The sequence below is a fragment of the Leptosomus discolor genome, unplaced genomic scaffold (assembly GCF_034619465.1).
Source record: "Leptosomus discolor isolate bLepDis1 unplaced genomic scaffold, bLepDis1.hap2 HAP2_SCAFFOLD_176, whole genome shotgun sequence".
Taxonomy (NCBI): domain Eukaryota; kingdom Metazoa; phylum Chordata; class Aves; order Leptosomiformes; family Leptosomidae; genus Leptosomus; species Leptosomus discolor.
The window spans coordinates 26294-45676 of record NW_028237798.1 but is presented as its reverse complement, the minus strand read 5'-3'; the positions used below and the strand labels follow the sequence as shown (position 1 = coordinate 45676).

The 19383-nt window shown below is 54.0% G+C and overlaps 1 protein-coding gene across 1 annotated transcript; it reads left to right on the top strand.

The window, feature by feature from the left end:
* The first annotated feature begins 3914 nt into the window (after nt 1-3914).
* On the top strand, nt 3915-15488 carry LOC147412761 (coiled-coil domain-containing protein 40-like). Its single transcript, XM_086481049.1, has 17 exons — nt 3915-4067; nt 4253-4443; nt 4966-5049; nt 5138-5357; nt 6192-6346; nt 7171-7293; nt 7696-7817; nt 8540-8783; nt 8891-9073; nt 10314-10559; nt 11300-11513; nt 12065-12234; nt 12359-12450; nt 13053-13173; nt 13837-14025; nt 14237-14395; nt 15156-15488. Exons 1-17 carry the CDS (start codon nt 3965-3967, stop codon nt 15399-15401), a joined length of 2862 nt encoding a protein of 953 aa, XP_086337175.1. The 5' UTR covers nt 3915-3964; the 3' UTR covers nt 15402-15488.
* Nucleotides 15489-19383: the final 3895 nt, after the last annotated feature.

Sequence of the window (19383 nt, the reverse complement as noted above, 5' to 3'; positions counted from 1 at the left end):
TCCTCTTCTCCAGACTAAACCACCCCAGCTCCCTCAGCTGCTCCCCATCAGACCTGCTCTCCAGAGCCCTCACCAGCTTCGCTGCCCTTCTCTGGACACGCTCCAGCACCTCCGTGTCTGTCTTGTCCTGAGGGGCCCAAAACTGCACCCAGCATTCGAGGGGCGGCCTCACCAGTGCCCAGTACAGGGGCACGATCACCTCCCTGCTCCTGCTGGCCACCCCATGGCTGACACAGGCCAGGATGCTGTTGGCCGCCTTGCCCACCTGGGCACACTGCCAGCTCACGTTCAGCCGCCTGTCGACCAGCACCCCCAGGTCCCTCTCTGCCGGGCAGCTTCCCAGCCACTCCTCCCCAGCCTGTAGCGCTGCTGGGGGTTGTTGTGGCCGAAGTGCAGGACCCGGCACTTGACCTTGTTGCAACTCGTGGAACTGGCCTTGGCCCAGCAATCCAGCCTGTCCAGATCCCTCTGTAGAGCTTCCCTGCCCTCCAGCAGATCGACACTCCCACCCAAGGTGGTGTCATCTGCAAGCTCCCTGCGGGAGCACTCGATCCCCTCATCCAGCTCATCCATCAAGATGTGACACCAGAGCGGTCCCAATGCTGAGCCCTGGGGGACACCCCTTGTGACCGGCCGCCAGCTGGATTGAACTCCCTTCACCACCACTCTCTGTGCTTGGCCATCCAGCCAGTTTTTAGCCCAGCTTGGAGTGATGATCGGAAATGTCCAAGTACTTTACTGTGTCACTGTTCATTGAGATAGAAAGTAGGACCATATCTATATACATCTTGCATTCTGAAAAATGTAGAGCCCTGACAGGCTGATAGAGTCAATAAAATGAGTAAAAGAACAGGTGTAGGTGGATATTAAATTAAACAGCTGCAAAGTCTTAGATTTGGAATTGTTTTTTCTGAAGTAAGTATTGTAAAACTTTAGACTCACTGCTATAATTATTGTCAGTTCAGGATGCTTCAGTTGCAGGGCGTACACATGTTAATTGGTGATGTTTAATAGTATTTATTGCCTTGAAGAAAAACTACCTTCACTTACCTTTTCTTTTGCTTCTTTGTTGTTGGGCTTAAGGTTAACTGTGATTGGATGGCTTGAACACTTGTCAGAATACCTTTGTGTAGAAACTGAAGTCAAATAAAAAAATCCAAAGCCAACGGAAAGACTAGACAAGGTCATAGGCTTTGAGCAGGGAGGTGGTCTCCAGAAGTTCCTTCCAACCTCGACTGTTCTGTCAATCTGTTCTGTGACAGAATAACTGCATTTAATAAACCTGCCTTAACATAGGTTTATCCCAGTAATTTGTATTTCAGACTTTGTTCCTTGTTTTGTTGAAATTTTTTAACTCATTCTGTTTGTGATAAGTAGAGACACGGACAATTTAAAGTGTCAAAATCCAATGCGAATTTTATTATATTAGCAAGCGAACAAGAGCAAAGGCAGCGCTGGGCGGCCGGGGAGTCTGCGCTCCGCCAACGGCTCGCGCCTTCCCGCCTCGTGTAAGCACATTATATACAGTCTCATTTCCTGCATTCGCGATGTCGCAATCAGGGCGATACTCTGCGCATGTTCCTTCTGTTGCTGGGGGGTCTTTCTCTGCCTCCTGGTGGTCGTAAGGATGAAGGCTGAAGGTCTTCCTCGTTGCCCTGTGGGTGGACTTATGCAAGAATGTGACTACTCAACCCCCTCAGCTGCGGGTCCTGTTTACTTTGCCGAATGTCCTTCGGTTGGGCTATCAAGCCTTGGGGGCACATAAATCTTCCATCCATACCTTCCCATACAGGTTTAATGAACAAAGCACAATATGTTACTTATTACACCGACCGTCCACCTTCATGTCTCTGCTGATAACAGCAAAGGAAGAGGTAGATACTGGGGCAATTTGAGAGAGGACCCCCTCCCCAAAAGGAAGGCAATCCTAAATACACCCCAAGCTTTAGGGAGCCAGCCCAGAACAGCAGAAAATAAAGTTAAAATGAACTCTTTCGCATTCCGCCAGCCCCCAGCCGGCAGCACACCGAGCGCCTCGGGGCTCCGGTGGGAAGGGAAGACAAAGAGCGGGATAAAAGAAAATGGATGCATCCCCGGGGTGCTGGGCAGCGTCCCGGGTGCCTCGTCCCCGCAGCTCCCCCCGCCCGGACTCCAGCCCTCGGCGCCGTTACCTGCTGACCCGCACCGGGGCTGGCGCCGCCAGGGCGGCCGGGACGCCGCGGGCCCCCCCCGGGCCCGGCGGGCTGAGGTAGTGCGGGCCGAGCGCCCCCCCCACAGCCCCCCCCATCTCCACGAGCCGAGGTGGTGCGGCCCGCGTTCCCCCCCCCCTCCACGGGCTGAGGTGGTGCGGCCCGGAGCGCTCACGTGACCGGGTGTTGCTGCGTCGCCTGGCAACGGGAACACGGGAACATGGCGCAGACGGCGGCGGGTGAGTGCGGGGCTGGGCCGCGGCCGGGCCTTGAACCGCCCGGCCCTCGGCCGCCCGGCCTCCCCGGCCCCGCGGGTGCCCGTGCCCAGCCCCGCGGCGGCCTGCAGCTGGCGGGCCCCGGGGAGCCGGGCTGGTTCTCACTCTTCCCTCCGCTCTGGTTGCAGGCACAGGCCATCCCCAGCCCAGCAATATGGAGGAGGCCGCCGGTGCCGCAGCAGAGGGCTCTGGGGTGGAATCCGGCTCCGCTGCGCGGGATATCGTCCGAGTTCCGTCGCCTCTTGCTATGGAGGTGATTTCCTTCAGAACGTTCGCGGGGCAGCATGATGTTCCTACGCTCTCCTTGCAGAGTGATGGCTTCGTGGAAGCAGTTTCGATAGGGAGAAGTAAAACAAGGGAGCGGTTGTTGAAGTCTTGCCCTGCCTATTAAAAAAACCAAGTTAAATGTAGTTGTAGTTCTGTATGTCAGCAGCGTCCTGAAGCATGTGCTTCTCACTCAGCTCCCAGATGGCTGTAGGCATGTTTAACGGGAGGTTGCCCCCATCTCACAGACACACGTACGGGGGCTGTGTTCGAGGTTGGTGGTGCTAAGTTTTTTTTGTCTGTTGGTACTGCACGATATTTGAATTTGGCAAATGATGGTACGGGATAAAACGGTGTCTCTTTAAAAAGAAGATAATAGTTTGGCTACGTGTAGCACCAGCTGGAGGACTAAAATCCCTAAGGGCATTTTTTTAAAAAATAGACGTGAGCCAGAGACACATCTGAAATTAAAAGTGGTGTGTAGAATTTTTGTCAGGATCTTTACCGTCTTCATGCTGCCTGGGTGACTGTTTTTGTGAACGAGATTAAACTTCAAAATTAAACTCCCATGACAAAAAGCAGTTGTTACAGCACCGTAGCATGAGCATTAAACCAAATGCACAACCTGCTGTAACGCTGCTATTCTGCTTTTTGCCTGTGTGTGTGCTAGGCAGTAGAGGCGGAGAATGGGAGCGACAGTGAAGAAGGGTCCGTTCCTCTGCAGGACCAAAAAGAGACATTTCCCCCAGCAGAAAGAGGAGCTACAGAGCTGTTTGTTAGTTCTGCAGAGGTGAGACACTAATAACACACACAATCTTATTCACAGAAGGCATGGCCGGTATTTGTAACTTCAAATTCTCCTGGGGCGGTTTTGTTGCTGCCAACACAAACCCGACCAGAACTGAACAGAGAGAAGCTAACTGGTCAGGCACAAAGTCTACAAAAGCTGTGACAGAGCTGGAGAGGTTCCTCTGTCGTGCTGCATGTGGGTAAAGGTGGTTTTTGAATCGGCAGAGGCACAGCTTTGCCAGTGTATCTGTGGGCTGAGTTTAGAACAAGGCCCTCTTGCCGATTCTGTGTCTGCATCGTTCTTGTCTCGTGATGACAGAAACAAGCAGATTGTCAGGGCAGACTGAAAAGCTGTTTCAGGTGGTGGATTTTACGTTTCAGAAAAAATCCCCTGAGACTTTCTTGGACAAAGTCGAATTAGACAGTTGTCCTCCTGCGTTGGGTGACATGGAGCAGCCAGTAACCGAGAGAGAAAACCCTCCCCTTCCTTCAGGAGCTCCTCAGCAGGTGTCTGCGTGGTCAGCGGAGCGGAACAGCTGCACAGAGTCAGGTATCCTTCAGTCCCTTGCTAACAGTACAACACTCCATACCACCCGTCAAGCACAGTTTCTAGTTTTCTCCCTTTCTCGTCATTGTTAGTCCAACTGGAGGCACAACGCTTTAAAATCTAAGCATTTTCTTTGTCTTTTTCTTCTCTTTTTTTTTTTTTTCTTTTTCTTGGGGGGTGGGGTCCAGGTGACATTGGAGAACCCATTTCTCTCTGCTCAGAGACTGCCTTTGAGCAGTTGGATCAGCTCACCAGTGAGCATGGTGACCAAAGGCGGGAACAGGCATGCCAGCAGCGTGGAGCTGAGGGGCACGAAACGAGTGGAAGAAGTGAAGAAACCGTAGAAGAAACAGAGCTGGTTGTCTTGGATCTAGAACATGTGAGAAGTCCTCCAATCTTGTCGTTCTTCTTCGCAGACCTGCTGGTTTTATTTGTATGAAATACACAAGCTAGATTGTCAGCAGCGGCTCAGCCATAGGCTGAAACCACGTGTTTAAAACAGGCTTTTGCAGAAGTACTGACTCCTGAGCGTGTCTGCTCCCTCAGGGTTAACCCCAAACGGGAGGCTCAGGAGGGAGCCGTGTAGTGGGTAAATCTGATACTCCTCAGTGCTCCTGAAAGAGAAGTACTGTCAGCAAGAGCGAGGGGATGGGCTCTCAGAGGCAGCTCTTCTGATGTGTTTCTGACTTTCAGATATCCTCAGTAGTGGCTTTCTGCTGTCAACAAATACCCACTGTGTAACTCCTCTCACTCGTTACAGTGAGCGTAGCTAAAGGAAGAATGCAAGGGTCTGTGGCAGAAAATACGCTGTGTTATTTAACAGCGGGGGCAGCAGTAAGGTTTCTTCATAATTTCTTTACACAAGTACGTTGACTTGTATCAATGTCATACTTCTTGAAAGCCTCTGATGAGAAGATTCCAGGCTGCCCTGAAGAGTCACCTCACTAAGCAGATGGAAAAAGTGAGCCTAGAGCTTCAGGAACTGGTACGTGGCATTCTTACTTTGCCTTCCCGCAGCAGCCCACCCCTGCCCGAGCTGAAGCCAGGTAACTGGTTTCCTCTTGTGTTTGCAGAGGGCAGCAGCGAAGAAGGGGCAAGCAGAGAGGGAAGAGCTTGGGCTGGTTCTTTACGGAGCGCAGCAGCAGCTGGCCCGCCTGCAGCTGGAACTGGAGAAGAGCCACGACCGCCGTTCTCAGGTGGCCGCAGCACGTCAGCAGCTGGAGGAGGAGCTGGAGGGCCTCAGGCTTACTTACAAGCAAATGTGTCAGAACACACACGATGAACGCCAGAAAGGTGACCGAGGCAGCCCTTGCCAGGTTTCCTGGCTCTAGTACTGTGTGGAGAAAGGGATTTATTTGAATCCAAGTCAAGCATTGGGTTGAAAAATACAGTAACATTGATCAGGAATAAGGCACTCGCTGAAACCTTTCACAGGTATTCCTGGTTGTTTCTAAGACCGTGTGGCTACCTTGTACTTCTAAGAAGGTCTTTAGGACTAAAACTGTTCCGGGCAGATGGGCTGCTCTGTGACTTAGAAGGAGGAAGATGCTGTCGCTCTGTTACGTTTGCCTGTGTCTCTGTAAGGGTGTGACGAGATCGCAAAGGTCGTGGGTCGTGAGGGGCACGCGGGAGCCTGAGAGTGCCATCCGCGTGGGAACCCGTCCCAGCCAAAGAAATGGACTTGACTCATGCTGGTTGTGCTGCAGGCCTGTGGGTAGGGGACAGGAAAACAACTGTGATGGCGAGGGTAGCTCAGCGTAGGATAAACTGCCTAGAAAGGTTTGGCAGGTTGCTGAAAAAAATAGAGAAGCGTTCAACAGACTGAGAAAGAGACAGTTCTGTTTTGGGGCAGAGGAGTGGAGTCACAGCCTCCTGAGGCCGCCCCTTCTTTGATCTCCTGGGCTTCTGAGTGCTGGGAAGCAATGAATTGCTTACCAAGATATTAGCTGTGCTTGTGGAGCTGTACTCCAAAGCCGATGCAAATTCACATTTCAGGGGGGCTGATTTGGCTGGTCAGTGTGCGAATTTGGCTTTGGGTGTTTCTGTGTTTCTTTCCCTTTTACCTCTGTTTAAAGTGTGTCTTACAAACGTACTTTTCTGTAAATATTTTTCCCCCTGCCTCCCCAGTCTCTGCAATGCAGACCCAGGTTGAAAACTTGGCCTTGCACCTCTTCTACGTGCAGAACACGGCCCATATGCACCATAATATTTTACTAACGAAACGGTCGACAAAGAGGGCTGAGCTGGAGAAGGCCCAAGCTGACGTGGAAAAGAAAAAACAGGTATCACGTAAAACTCTCTTCTTTCAAATAAATAAATGAATTCAGGTGACAGCTAGCGGCGAGTCTCGGGGGACGTGCTGCCTTGGCAGAAGGAAGGCTGTAGTGAATATACAGACACCATGGAAGGTGCGTGGGGATATTTTCCCCAAATAATTGAAAATGAGAAGAATCCCCCCCACCAAGATAGTGGCATGTACTGAACAGAATTTTTTTATGAGCCTTATAATAGGAAGTAGTAATCAGTAGTGATCACTCTTCACGCAGGCAACGGGGATGTGGGGGCAGAAAGATATTTAGCAAAGAAGTATCATATGTTGAAGTCTGGAGAATTGCTCTGAGTCCCAAGGAAGAGCGAACTTGGAAGGTGAACTGAGCGGTCGGTGTGCTGGAGCTCCCTCTGCTGCCTCCTGCTTGCAGCAGGACACCAACTAATTACTGTTGATGCAGAATTGCGGGCAAACGGTTGAGATGGAATGGGTTTAGATGGTTTTTAACAAAGGATTTTAAACCATAAATTATCAAGATTCCCAGCTGCTGGAGAGGTGGCGCAATGTAACCCATGCTGGCAGGGATGACTGCTGCTTCAGATCTGAAGGACCAATTTCCTACTGTGGGTGGAACGATAAAAACCAGCAAAGAAGGTTTTGTTCTCTTGAAAATTGTCACTGCTGCATTCAGGAGTCGTTTGGATAGGAATGGAAGAGTTTCAGTAGGAATCAAAGCTAACTGAATTCATTTTCAGCCCAAGTTATTGCTGTAGAATTTAGTTGGTTAAGCCTGAGATTATGTTACTCATCCTGAGCTGTTTGGCTCTGCCTCTCTAGGATCTTCTGGTAGACCGCTTGACCCGGAAAGCCTACGAGCTGCAGGAACAGATTGCTCTGTTCGAAGCTCAGTTTGTGGCTCAGGCAGAGGACACAAAAGTAACTCGGCAAGCAGCAAATGAGGTAGGAGAATGCTTTTTTTTTGCTTCTGGTTAATATTTCCCTCTGGAAGGACCGACCCCGTTGGCTCATGCTCACGTGGTAGCTACAGTGTAGGACAGAGTTGTATGATCAGTTCCTGTTTGGAGGAATGAAGACTTTTTTGTTTTGGTTTGGTTTGGTTTGTTTTTCCCTTTGTCCTCAAGAATTGCCTATAAATCACTTCCTCCCCCACCCTCTCTGCATTTTTTTCCTTGCAGACCTATGCTCTGTGGTCGGGGGTGACCATAAACCAGAGGCACGTTAGCTGAAGCTGTTCCTGCCCAGCGTATTATGAACACACACCAAAAAAAAGGCATTGTAACGTGAATTTGGTTTCCCAGCCTAGTATAGATTTATCCTGTCTACAAATCCTCTCTCTCCCAGGCTTGTATGGAGGTTCAGGCTATTAACATGGAGAAAAAGCGACTGATGAACCACTGGAATAGCAGCTTGGCGGGAATGAAGCAGAGAGATGAGGCCTATATCGCCACCCAAGCGCTGCTGAGGTACGGTATCTGAGAACAGTCCCAGGAGAGACCTCACACGGGTTGGACGGGAGGGATGCTGAAAGGGGCAGTGCGTCTCCAGTTTATTGCTGCGCGTGCAGGATATGTCAAGCAGAACAAGTTTGCTGCTCTGAAGCACGTAGTAAGGTTAAAGGATAGGAAGCACAGTTCTTCGTCACTATTCTGTATCCAAAACACAACTCTCCCCCCAAATGTGTGGGGTTTTTAAAGCTGTTTAGAGTTTTTCTGTTCATATTTTAGTCCTTTAGAAGAGTTCCTTCACCTTTGCAACATCTCTCAATCCAAAGAGCTAGACTTCAAGAGGGATTTTACCTGTCGCTCTCAGTTAGGGTTTTGTGATGCCTTCAGAAATCATCAGGAAAACCGTCCTGTTGTTGCCAAAGGAAGCGCTTATTTGCTCTGGAGTCAGCCTGGCTGATTGCCTGCAATGTGCTTTGATGGTGGCATCCTGGTAAGAGTGGGGGGTGGGGACAGGACTGAAAGCGGGAATTAATTTTCCTACGTACGTTTGCTTTTCAGTCTTCTGTCTCCATCCATCTTCTGATGACTCTGCACTGTCACAGCAGGGTGGCCTTTGTAAAGATCTTCCTCCTTGGTCTGTTGTCGCTGCAGTAGCGTGTTTGAAAAGAGGAATTTGTAGATGACTGTTCAGCGCGTGAGTCTACCCCTGTGGTGATTTTCCATCCTCTTTGCCTCTCCAGCAAGTACAGACATGACCTCAAGTCCCTAGAAACGGACATCCATGGCTGTAGGAAGTCAATCAGGAAGGAGGAGGAGAAGAATGAGTTGCTTGTCGCCATCCTGAGCCGTTCACAGAACGATGCCAACATGACAAAGAAGCTGATTGCCCAGTGCCTTTCCAGGCAGGAGGCCTTGAAGGTGGAATCTGGCACCTACGCTCGCGTTCTCCACGAGACAGAGCAGGCCCTCAACAGGACCAGGATGGTGAGGAGAGTTACTTGGAAGAAGAACCTTTCAAATCAGACACAGATGTTTAATCCCCCTCCCCAAACAGTTGTAGTGACCCTGTCTCCTGTCTTTGCTGCGTTTAGGATCAAGCTGCTTGTCTGAATCAGTTGCTGTCCATCAGTAAGGACATAGAGAAAGGAACTGATGCCAAAGTGCAGATGGAGAACGAAATCATGGCAAAGCTTCAGGACCAGATGGTGTCCAGCAAAGCCACAAAGCACTTCTCGCAGCTGGCTGCAAAGCTCCGTAGGAGAAAAACAGACCTGGTGTGTTATCTCTTCCGTTTGGGAGGGCGGGGGAAGGAAACCGCCCTGAGCGGTGTTTCTCAAGTGTGTTTCGTCCGCGCCTTCGTTCTGCTTTTCAGATCTGCAGTTGAAGGTCTGCTGAGTTTGTGACTTCAGTTTGGTTCTTCCAGTGCTCTTATTGCGGGATTCTGGTGTACGCGAGAGGGTTTGGCCAAAAAGGCCTTGACACATAATGTACTGTTCTTTCTTTACTTAAAAAACGGGACAGAACGATGAATTCTGGGAGTTTTTACCATAAAGTAGTACCAGTTCTTATGTATTGGAGGAAGACAGTGGATATGTAGTACTGCTGTACTCCACATTGAACTAACCTGTATCTCTGTCCGGCATCATGGAATGCGATACAGGCCTGCTCTCGTTCCTGAGTGAGGATTACAGCCCAAGGAGCAATCGAACCAGACCCACAGTTCTTTGTGGCACGATCAGTTGCTCTCTTTGGGAGTGTGTAACTGGAACAGATAGAAAAACTAGAAGATCCAGCGTAGTGTTTGTGGTGTTGAGTTGTGTGGGCTGGCACTAACAAGGCACCCACACCTCTGTATTTCTGCGGGTTACTTCAGCCTGGCCCTGGGATTTTTAAATCGGGGGCATTATCTTGAGCAAGAGGAAGAGTTCCAGGGCTGGCTTCCGTTGTGAGAGAGGGGCCCCCCGCCCCCTTCCCACAGGCACACCAACAAGCGGACACTCGCGTTGTCTCCCATCAGCACCTGCGGTGCACGGCTGGATGTAGCCAGAGAGTCGTGGCCGCTGGCGGCGCGGGGGCAGCAGAAGTCACCCGGCTGCATTCGCGCTGCGCTCAACAGGCACCCGCCTTTCTGGCTGCTGCGGTGGTGGTTCGGTGAGGGACGTGTTTGTCGGGTGCGGTGGAGAATGTCCTGCTCCGGTGAGCCGGGCAGCTGGAGACACCCAGGCAGGGCAGGTAAGTGCAGAGGTGATGAGCGCGGCCTCTTAAAGGCTTTGGGATGTTTGGGCTCCTTCATGCTCTTCAGCAGCCTTATGGCAGAGGTAAATGTTGGTATCTCCGTCAGGAGATGGAGAAACAAAGGTACAGAGCGGGTAAGTGGCTGGCTCGCAGCTTGTGGCACAGACCTGGGAGGAGAATCTAAATCCCCTGACTCCTGTGCCTCGGGAAGCGGGCGTTCCAAATCAATGGGCTGCTGCTGGTGACAGTAATTTGTTTTCTGTCTGTTGGCGTTCCTAGGAGCTGCATTTTTCCAAGGTTGAGAATGATGTGGCCCAGGTTATTCTGAATGGAACTCATACCAGCTGCAGGCTGACAGTTCTCCAAAACACACTTTGTCAGCTGGACAAGGAAGTGAAAAATACCCGTGACCTGATCAGCTGCAGGGAAAGCGAGATTGCAAGGTGCAGTCTCCTGACCGAGAACAGGCAAGCGGTGCTCAGCCAGTACAACAAGAGGTTGGAGAAGATTCTTGCGCGGCAGGGGGTATGTACATTCCCATTTCAGTCCCAGGCTTGATTTTATTCTTTGTGGTGACCACAGGTGCCCCTGATAAATGTAACTGTGTAAGTGCTGAGTAGTTAAAACTTTCAGGCATCAGTATAGAGGTTTAAAAGCTGCACTAGTTAATGTAAATGTTTACGTCTGTCAAACAGCTCTTAGTGCACGGGGGGAGGAGCTGGCATGAGGGAATTGTGAAATGAGGGTGTGCCCAGCACAGATTTCTGCAGGGAGTTGTCTGCGCCTGATGAAAACGTTGAATGACATCAATACTCTGGGAGTAACTAGGGTCTCATCAGAAAACCTGCAAATACTGACAAGGGGCGAATGGAGCAGGCGGGGTGATGTAGATCACTTGGTGCTTGGCCCCATTCAGCTGATAGATACCCAGGTCTGCCCCTGGCACCGTGAGCTGCAAGACCTTTATAGAGCCCAATGCAAGAATGAGTGCTGTGGCAGACTCTTGGACACCCAGATGTGCCTGTTGTAGGAGCTTAGGAGGCCCCTCTCGCCCCAGAGCCTGAGAGCTGTTCGGGCTTCCCTTGCATTTGTTCCCGTGAGGTCAGGAATGATTGGTCCCATCCAGCTCCTGGGAAATAGAGGCACAAAGGAAGTAACAGTATAGCTGAAGTATTCGGTAGGCATCTCAGCAGCTGGACCGGCCTTCTGCAAAAAGTGCTTCAGCAGCTTCTGCCTGATTAATCCCCAACCTTGCCCTCATCCAGGGTCAAGAACTGGGGCCACTGGGAATGGAGATCAACAAGCTGTCCAAGCAGATAGAAGAATATCACTCTGAGGTGATGACGCTACAAAAGCACTGGCTCAATCAGCAGCAAGAGCTGGTCAAGTTAACACACCAACGGGAGGAACAAGTAGCCTCCCTGGACACGTTAAAGAAACGGATCACAGTAATGCAGCAGAAGAAAGTGCGCAGGGAAAGTAGGTCATTCCCCAACTCTTTTTAAAACGTTCAGCTGTGAATGGAGGAAAAAGGGAGCGAGGGCTTACGGACGGGTGAGCCAGACCTTCACCAGAGAATGCGCCGTGCTCCTACGTCCGTGTGAGCAGTAACGCAGGCGGCCCCAGCGCTGCTCTGGGGCTACGAGCCAGGCACCTCTGCTGCTCTGCCTGGCGTTATTCCCTGTCCCGACTGATCCCGCTGCCTTAACGGGCACAACCGAACCGAAGTGGCCGTGTCACGTGCTACACTTCTTAAATAACGTTTGCAAGTAGTTGGTGGGTAAATGTCCCCACCACGATGGTGCTTCCCTTGGCTCAAACCAGCTCTTTTCCACAGCAGTCTCCTTCAAAACCGTATTTGGGTTTTGGGCTTGTGGAAAAACGGTTTGGCTGGGTACGTGGGACGCAGGTGGCTCTGCAGGCAGCGTTGTCTGGTCTGATGGCAGTCTGTCACGCCTTGCCTGTGTTCCACCTGCTGCTTGTGGGAATTTTAAGACTTTTTTTTTTTTTTTTTTTCTGTTCACCTGTAGATGAAATTCAGCAGGAAACAAAAGAGCAGAAAGACATCGAACGTCACATGAGGAACATGTCCAATGACTTGATAAAGCTGAATGTGTTGATCAACAAGAACAGCAGCAGCTTCGAGGAGCTGCAATATGGCAACACGATCACCGAGAACGAGTTTGTGCGCTCTCTCAAGGTACAGACATCTCATTTCCAGGTCTCAGCCTCCCGTGCAGATCGGAGGCAGACAGTGACCGTGTAAATCTTTCTTAGTCTGACCACGTTGTGTTGTCTGACAATGTTATGCTTCCCAAACCTAGGCAGCAGAAAAAGAGTCGGTTGAGATGCAGGAGAAGCACAGTCAGCTGACTGAGGAGAAGGAAAGACTCCTAAACAGCCTGGTGGAAGCAGAGTAGGTACCAGAGAGGTTCTTGCTTTGTGCCACCCTCTTTGAATGTAGGTGTCCATGTCACCTTTCCTCTCTGCTCATCGAACTGAACCAGCAACAGCAAATGTGCTTCTGTCCTTCTCGGAGAAGATGAAAGGAGTTTCATGGATTTTGGGGCGCAGAAGCTGAAAGGTGCTTTAGCTGTCTCTGCAAGCAGCGAGAGCCGTGAGGATGTCGGCTTTAACAGTTCCAGCAGGCTCGTGCTGGACGTTGCTGAGATCTGTATGGGGTGACTCTGCCTGCGCTCTCCTCCGCCAGTCACTCGGAGCGAGCGTGCTGCGCTGGGCAGCTCACTGGGGTCCACCAGCACCCAGCAGCCTGGGCACGCTTGTTGTTAGTCACCGTGCCACCACCGTGCCACGTTGTGGATGGCGGAGCTCCCTGTCTGGTTCCACGCTGCTCCTGGCTGCCCTTTTACGTGTCCCACGTGCAAACCCTCAGGTTCTGCTGCACCTTCAGCTCCAAGTTCAGGACTGAGCTCGGGAGCGTGCTGCCACGCGTGCACAGGGAGCGAGCGTCCTCTCGGGCGCTGACAAAGGTGCCGCTTTCCCTTTCTGTCACTGAAGGCATCAAATCCTGCTGTGGGAGAAGAAGATCCAGCTGACGAGAGAGATGCGTGCGGCGGTGGAGTCTGAGTCAGGGCACGGCGAGCTCCACGCCATGAGAACAGAGATTCACAGGATGCAGGTGAGCCCCGGGGGAGGAGCACTGGGGAGGGGAAGCTGCACACGATGGATTCAGCTTCGGTGTTGCTGAAGGCAGGAGATGAGAAACGGGCTGGGGAAGCAGCATTGCCAGGCCACAGCAATGTTGGAAATCGTACACCCTCCAGCTGGGCCGAATGAAATACATCCAGCGTGCGTGCTCTTCGTGCCTTCCTTGCGCCTGCCGTGTAATGGGCTGCAGCAGAGTCTAGAGACACCTGAGCAATCTATTTAAAACATAATATGTTTGCCACCTTATGCCGTGACCCCAATTTATAAGCAAAGGAATGTTGATGACTAAATATTGCATCATCTTAATCACTGGTTAGGGAAGCCTTCTGTCTTCTGGCAAAGCAACTCTTCCCTTTTGTTCCCAGGTTACTTTACTCTTCTGCTTTTCCTATTGCTAAGGAGTTCCAGTGAAACCTTTTGAAGATTACTTTAGACGAGTTGATAATCCAGCCCTTTGCTTTCCAGATCCACACAGGGCAAGCCGGGTTTGGGTTTAGAGCAAATTTGGCTTGCCAACGCTCACGTGTCACGTATGTCTGGTTTACGTGGAGGGGATGTGCCGCACAGAATCGGTTCGGTGCCGTTTGTGAACATTGGTTACTTTCAGCCTATTTCATATCTTGACACACGGCAGGTCCGCTATGGCCAGCTGATGAAGCAGCAGGAGAAGATGATTCGTGATATGGAGGCATCTGTTTCTCGCAGAGAGGTGATAGCGCTTTGTGGAGAGGGTCAGAACAAAAGAGACAAGAAGCTTGTCCCCAACAGTGTCTTCCACTGCAAGAAACAGGAGCTGAGAAAGAAGATCAGCAAAGCCCAGAAGGTGAGCGAGCAGAGCAGGGCTGCAGGAGTTCACCGGGGCTGTAAGGAGCACCAGGGTGGGCTGAGCACAGACACGCGGGGTGTCGGGACACAGACGGGACAGGCTTTGGAGGCTCCTTAAAAAACCCCACAGGAGAGTTCTGGGGAGATGGCTGGGAGTGCAGCTGGACGAAGAACCACACTCTGCCCTTTCCTTCTCTTCCGTTTGCCAGAACGTTCAGGACTGCAACGCAACCCTCCTGGAGCTGGAGAGCGCCCAGGCGTCCCTCGGTGCCGCCTTCTTGGAAAAGCAGCGAGAACTGCGCAGGCTGGGGGCTGAGTGCGACGGCCTCGATGCAGACGCAGAAGCTCGTCGGAACAGGAAGCGACGGGTGAGCGGCTCCGCTCCCTGGAGCTCGCGAGCCCGACGGGACCGGCTGCTTTCTCCTGGTGCCGGCTCCCCATCTCCCTGTCTCGCCACCATCCTGAACTGAGTGTGCTTGGCATTTTAGCGGCACTTTAAGTTAACTGAGCACACCTTGAGGGCTCATGGGGGTCCTGAATTGGGGCTGCAGTTGTACTCTTAGCGAGGCAGCATTCACCTGGAGACATCAGCCTGAAGGACATGGTTTGTGTCTTGAAAATACCCGGTCACAGCTCTCCTCTGTGAGCGCTTTCTGGCTGCTCATATGTTACAGATTTGAGAGCCAGCTGAAGGTCTTGAATGGCCTCCTGCAAAGGTTGTAAGTTGGTCAAACTCTGTCCTGGCGAGGGTTGCCCTGTGCATGCAGGTATTTCTCTGGTTTATGGAATTCTGTGATGAACATTTAATTTTTTTTTTTTTTTTCTATTAGCTGACGTGTGGATGTGGTGCTTAGGGACACGGTTTAATGGTGGACTTGGCAGCGTTAGGTTCATGGTTGGACTCAATGATCTTAAAGGTCTCTTCCAACCTAACCACTTCTCTGGCTGTACCCGTTAGCAGCTGTTCTGCCGCTACAAGGGGGACTTGATAGCCCTGTCCCTCTTCAGAAGCCCTTCCCTTTCAGAATGTGATGGTTCCAGTACCGGTGACAAAAGTCACCTGCCTTTCTTAGTGCTTTTCTCTCTGCGGCCTGCTGTCAAAGCAATTTCTGTTGTTGCTTTCCTCAGAACCTTTTGGAGATCGTGTCCTACCAGACTCGCCGGAAGCACCTGCAGGCGCTGAAGGAAGGGACGTACGCTCCCCTGTGCCGCACGGAGCAAGCCTGGAGAAATGAGCACCAGAAACTGCGCCACCGGCTCCAGACCATCGATGCCATCGTCCAGCAGATCCAGCAGGACCATCCCCAGCACTACCGGACTCTCCAGTGGCTCAGACAGTGCTTGGGCTCCAGGCTGGGCTCGCAGGAAGCCTGACTGCCACGAACCCCATCCATGTAACCCTCAGCTCTTGTTCTGCTGGAGCCTGCAGGCTTTGTAAATAAACAAATATCTAAAAACTAAGTCTGTGTAGCAGGTAGTGGTCACCAAAGCTGTAGCAGTGCAACTGATTTTTGTTTCCTTGGCTGCACAAGGGTGGCTTCATCCCTCCCCCTGGCCTGGGGCGCTGGGGGCAGCCGCCCCCTTCCCCTCCGGGCCCCCCCTCTCTCACCGCCTTTCCCTGCAGCTCCGGGAGGCGGAAGGCCCCGGCCCCAGCGGGGGAAGGCGCCTGCCCGCTCCCGGGGCCGGTCCCGCCCCGCAGACGCCTCCGTGATGTGAGGCCGGTCCCGCCGCGCCTGCTGGGAGGCCGGGCCGGGCCGGCGGGGCCATGGCGGGGCCGGGGCTCCCGGCCGCGCTGCTGCTGCTGGCGCTGCTGGGCTCCGCCGCGGCGGGCAGCCCCGGGGCCGCCGGCTGCCAGGTGCCCCCGGGCGAACGCTTCGACTGCGGCCCCGAGCGGCTGCTGTCGCGGGCGGACTGCGAGGAGCGGGGCTGCTGCTACGCACCCGCCGGCTCCGGCTCCAGCCCCGGCTCCGGCTCCAGCCCCGGCCCGCCCTGGTGCTTCTTCCCCAGCGGCTACCGGAGCTACCGGGCGGAGAACCTGACGGCCACCGCCACCGGCTCCGCCACCCAGCTCCGCCGCGTCGCCGCCAGCTTCCTGCCGGGGGCCGTGGGCAGCTGGCGGCTGGACGTGGCGCTGGAGACCCCCACCTGCCTCCGCTTCACGGTGCGAGCCGGCCCCGGGACCGGTGCCCCGGTGCTCCGGCCCCCCCCGCTGACACCCCCCCCTCCCTTCTGTCCCCGCAGCTGCGGGACCCGGCCTGGCAGCGGTACGAGGTGCCCCTGGCCACGCCGCGGGCGAGCGGCCGAGCCGCCTCCCCGCTCTACGGGCTGCAGATCAACCAGGATCCCTTCGGCCTCGTCGTCTGCCGGCAGCGCGACGGGCAGGTCCTGTAAGTGCCCGTCCTGCCCCGAGCCTTCCCGAAGGGATTCGGTCTGGAAGCGGGTCCTGGCCCCAACCCCAGCGGTGCGTGGGACGGAGCAGGGATGCGGCAGGGGATGGCGGTGACAGCAGCGGGGTGGCGGTCAGCGGCTGCGGGGGCTTTGCTTTGAGCCCCTCTGCGGTTCGGTGCCTGGGAAGGGAAGCAGGAGTCTCAGAGATCAGTCGAAACCCGGCTGCTGGGCACCGCTGGGGCTGTTTGCCGGAGTCTCCCTTTCTCTCCAACAGGCCGAACACCATCGTCGCGCCCCTCTTCTTCGCAGACCAGTTCCTGCAGGTCTCCACCTCTTTGCCCTCCCATTTCATTTCTGGGCTGGGGGAGCACCAGACGCCGCTGGTCCTCGACACGGCGTGGACCAGGGTCACCCTCTGGAATCGGGATATGGCGCCTGTGGTACGGAGCGGGGCTGAGGGAGAGGGAGGTGGCTCATCTGCACCTGTGGGGGTGGCCCTGCAACCTCTGACATCTTGTTTGGGGCTGGGGAAAGGCATCCGTGGCTGTGGAGCTCTGGGACCTGGCCTCAGCCCTGGGCAAGCCCGTGGGACCGTTGTCCCCAAGTCAGGCTTTGTCCCCCCTGGGGCTCTTGTTTGGCTCAGAAGCCGCTTTCCCTGACACGGTCCAGGGCTCTTGTTTGGGGCAGAGCTCTGCTGACTCAGGCAGTGTCTGGGGCTGCAAGCCCTGGCTTTGGACCCCGAGCCGTGACGGTGCTTCTGGCCAGTGGCAGGCAGGTGGGTGGGTGGGTGCTGTGCTGGGGCCTCCAACGGAGCCTCACCCGCACTGCGCTGTGCTCTACTCCAGCCCCAGGTCAACCTCTACGGCTCCCACCCTTTCTACCTGGTGATGGAGGACAGCGGTTCGGCTCACGGCGTCTTTCTGCTGAACAGCAACACGATGGGTGAGTCCCATGGAGGTGCTGGGCATGGGCTTGGCCCACGTCCCCATCCTCAGCTTGTTCCTCCGGCGCTCGTGCTTCGCCACATGTGCTCCTGCAGCCCAGCCCGGCCCTGACCTGGCGCACGACGGGCGGGATCCTGGACTTCTACGTCTTCCTGGGCCCTGACCCCAAGAGCGTGGTGCGGCAGTACCTGGACGTCATCGGTAGGGCCGAGCCACGGGCGGGGGGCACGGGTGCTCCTGGGATGGCTCTGCCGGGATGCTGCGTGGCCCATCTGAGGTGAGGGCTGGGGCTGCCCCTGAGGTGAGCGAGGCCCTTGGGTGGGTGACGAGGTGTCTTCTGCCTGCTGGCTGCCCGGGGGTGGTGGGTGGGAGCTCCAAGCCGGAGCCGGGCCGGCTGGGGCATCCCCGGGGGTGACCTGAGGGCTGGGCAGGGGAAGGAGAAGGAGACAGATCCCCCGGCACAGGCACTGGGCACCCCGACTTCCAGAGCCCCCCTGATCCCCCCCAGCCCTGCTCCCCCCCCTGCAGCTGCCCCGTCCCCAGCCCCTCCCCTGAGGCCTGTCCCGCAGCCCCAGGCTGCCCCACGGCCTGTCCTGGCAGCGGCGAGCGGGGCCTCGGGCAGGCCCAGGGCTCTGTTAACCCAGGGGCCTTCAGCAGCATTGCGGGGAAGGAGCGGGGTCTGCAGGAGCGGCTGCAGCAGGAGGGGCTCCAGCCTGGGGCCGGCTGTGACAGTCAGGGTTCTTTCCCTCTGCCAGAGGCCGTGCCAGGGCTCGGTGGTCTGTTCCTGCCCTGGGGATGTCGTCAGCTGCATCCAGCTCAGGCTGAAGCTGAGGAGATGGGCAAAAGGAAAAGCAGCCGGAGAAGGACACGAAGGGGATCCGGCTGCGAGCTGCCCCCCGCTGCAGACAAGAGACAGCCGGCCTCTCGGCGTGAGGAAGGGTCCCTGTGAGTAGTCCTCAGCAGAGCTGGTCACCAACATGCACCGCGGGGTCTGTGTGTGTAACCAAAGCACGGTATAGCCGTGGGGGCGGGGGGTGTGTGTGTGTGCGCAGTGAGGCTGTGTATGTAGGAAGCCTCATATTGTAAGAGCTGAGAGAGGCAGAGACAGAAGTGTCTCAACAGTAAAATCCTCCCAGCAGCACCAAGAGCGGGAGCGGCAGTGAGTCCTGGGCCCTTGTGTTATAATCAGATCTGAATTTTGAATTTCATTGATAATTAATTGTTTTGAATAAACAACTAATTTCTTATAGTTAATTATTTCCTGATTCAATTAATTTACATTATGGTAAGGAGTAGACAAAACCTCACTTATGCTAAGAGACAGCAGATGCAGGCCTTAGGAAGATGGCCAAAGCTGAAGGTGCTGTGGATTGGGAAATTGTACAGAACACAGAACGAGGAGGGAGGGAGGCAGGTACAAGGGGTGAAATTGTACGTTCTCAGCTAGTTCTCTTATGTGATGAATCCATCGAAACAAAGGAATGTTGCTGTGAAGACTCTCCCGTCCTCCCCATCCTAATTTGTATATCAGAGATTTTGATCAGTAAAATAACCAATGATTAGATTAGGAAAGGACTATTAAGAAAGTTATAGAATAGGGCGGACCAATCATTGTAACTGTCAAAATTAATAGCGGGCATAAGATGCATGCTTATGTTAAAATCTGTTAAAGATCCTGACTTTGCAGAAAAAGGGTATAAGATGTTGAATTTTTGATGTAACTTTGAAGCCCGTCGGGTGGAGCTGTCCCTGTGCTTCCCAGCGCTGCAATAAAGACGTGCCGGCTTATCTGCAAGTGTGTAGATAAATTTGTCGTGATTGCGACCCTCCGTCCACACTTGGGGCCGTGTCACCCCTCTTGTGCTCCGGGTGCCTCCCTGTGCCTGTGCCCTCCCACCTTCCATCACTGGCGTCACTCTTTTGCTTCCCTGTACCTTTCTTCTTCTGTCTGTTCTTGTCCCCTGCTCCCTCTTCGTCCCTCTCTGGTTTCCAAGCCCCTCTCTTGTTCTGCTATTCTACCTGCC

Coding starts and splice junctions, on each gene's coding strand:
- LOC147412761 (XM_086481049.1), top strand. CDS start 3,965: ATGGAGCAGCCAGTAACCGAGAGAGAAAACCCTCCCCTTCCTTCAGGA. Junction 9,074..10,313: donor GTAGGAGAAAAACAGACCTG/GTGTGTTATCTC, acceptor TGGCGTTCCTAG/GAGCTGCATTTTTCCAAGGT. Junction 12,235..12,358: donor AGTTTGTGCGCTCTCTCAAG/GTACAGACATCT, acceptor TCCCAAACCTAG/GCAGCAGAAAAAGAGTCGGT.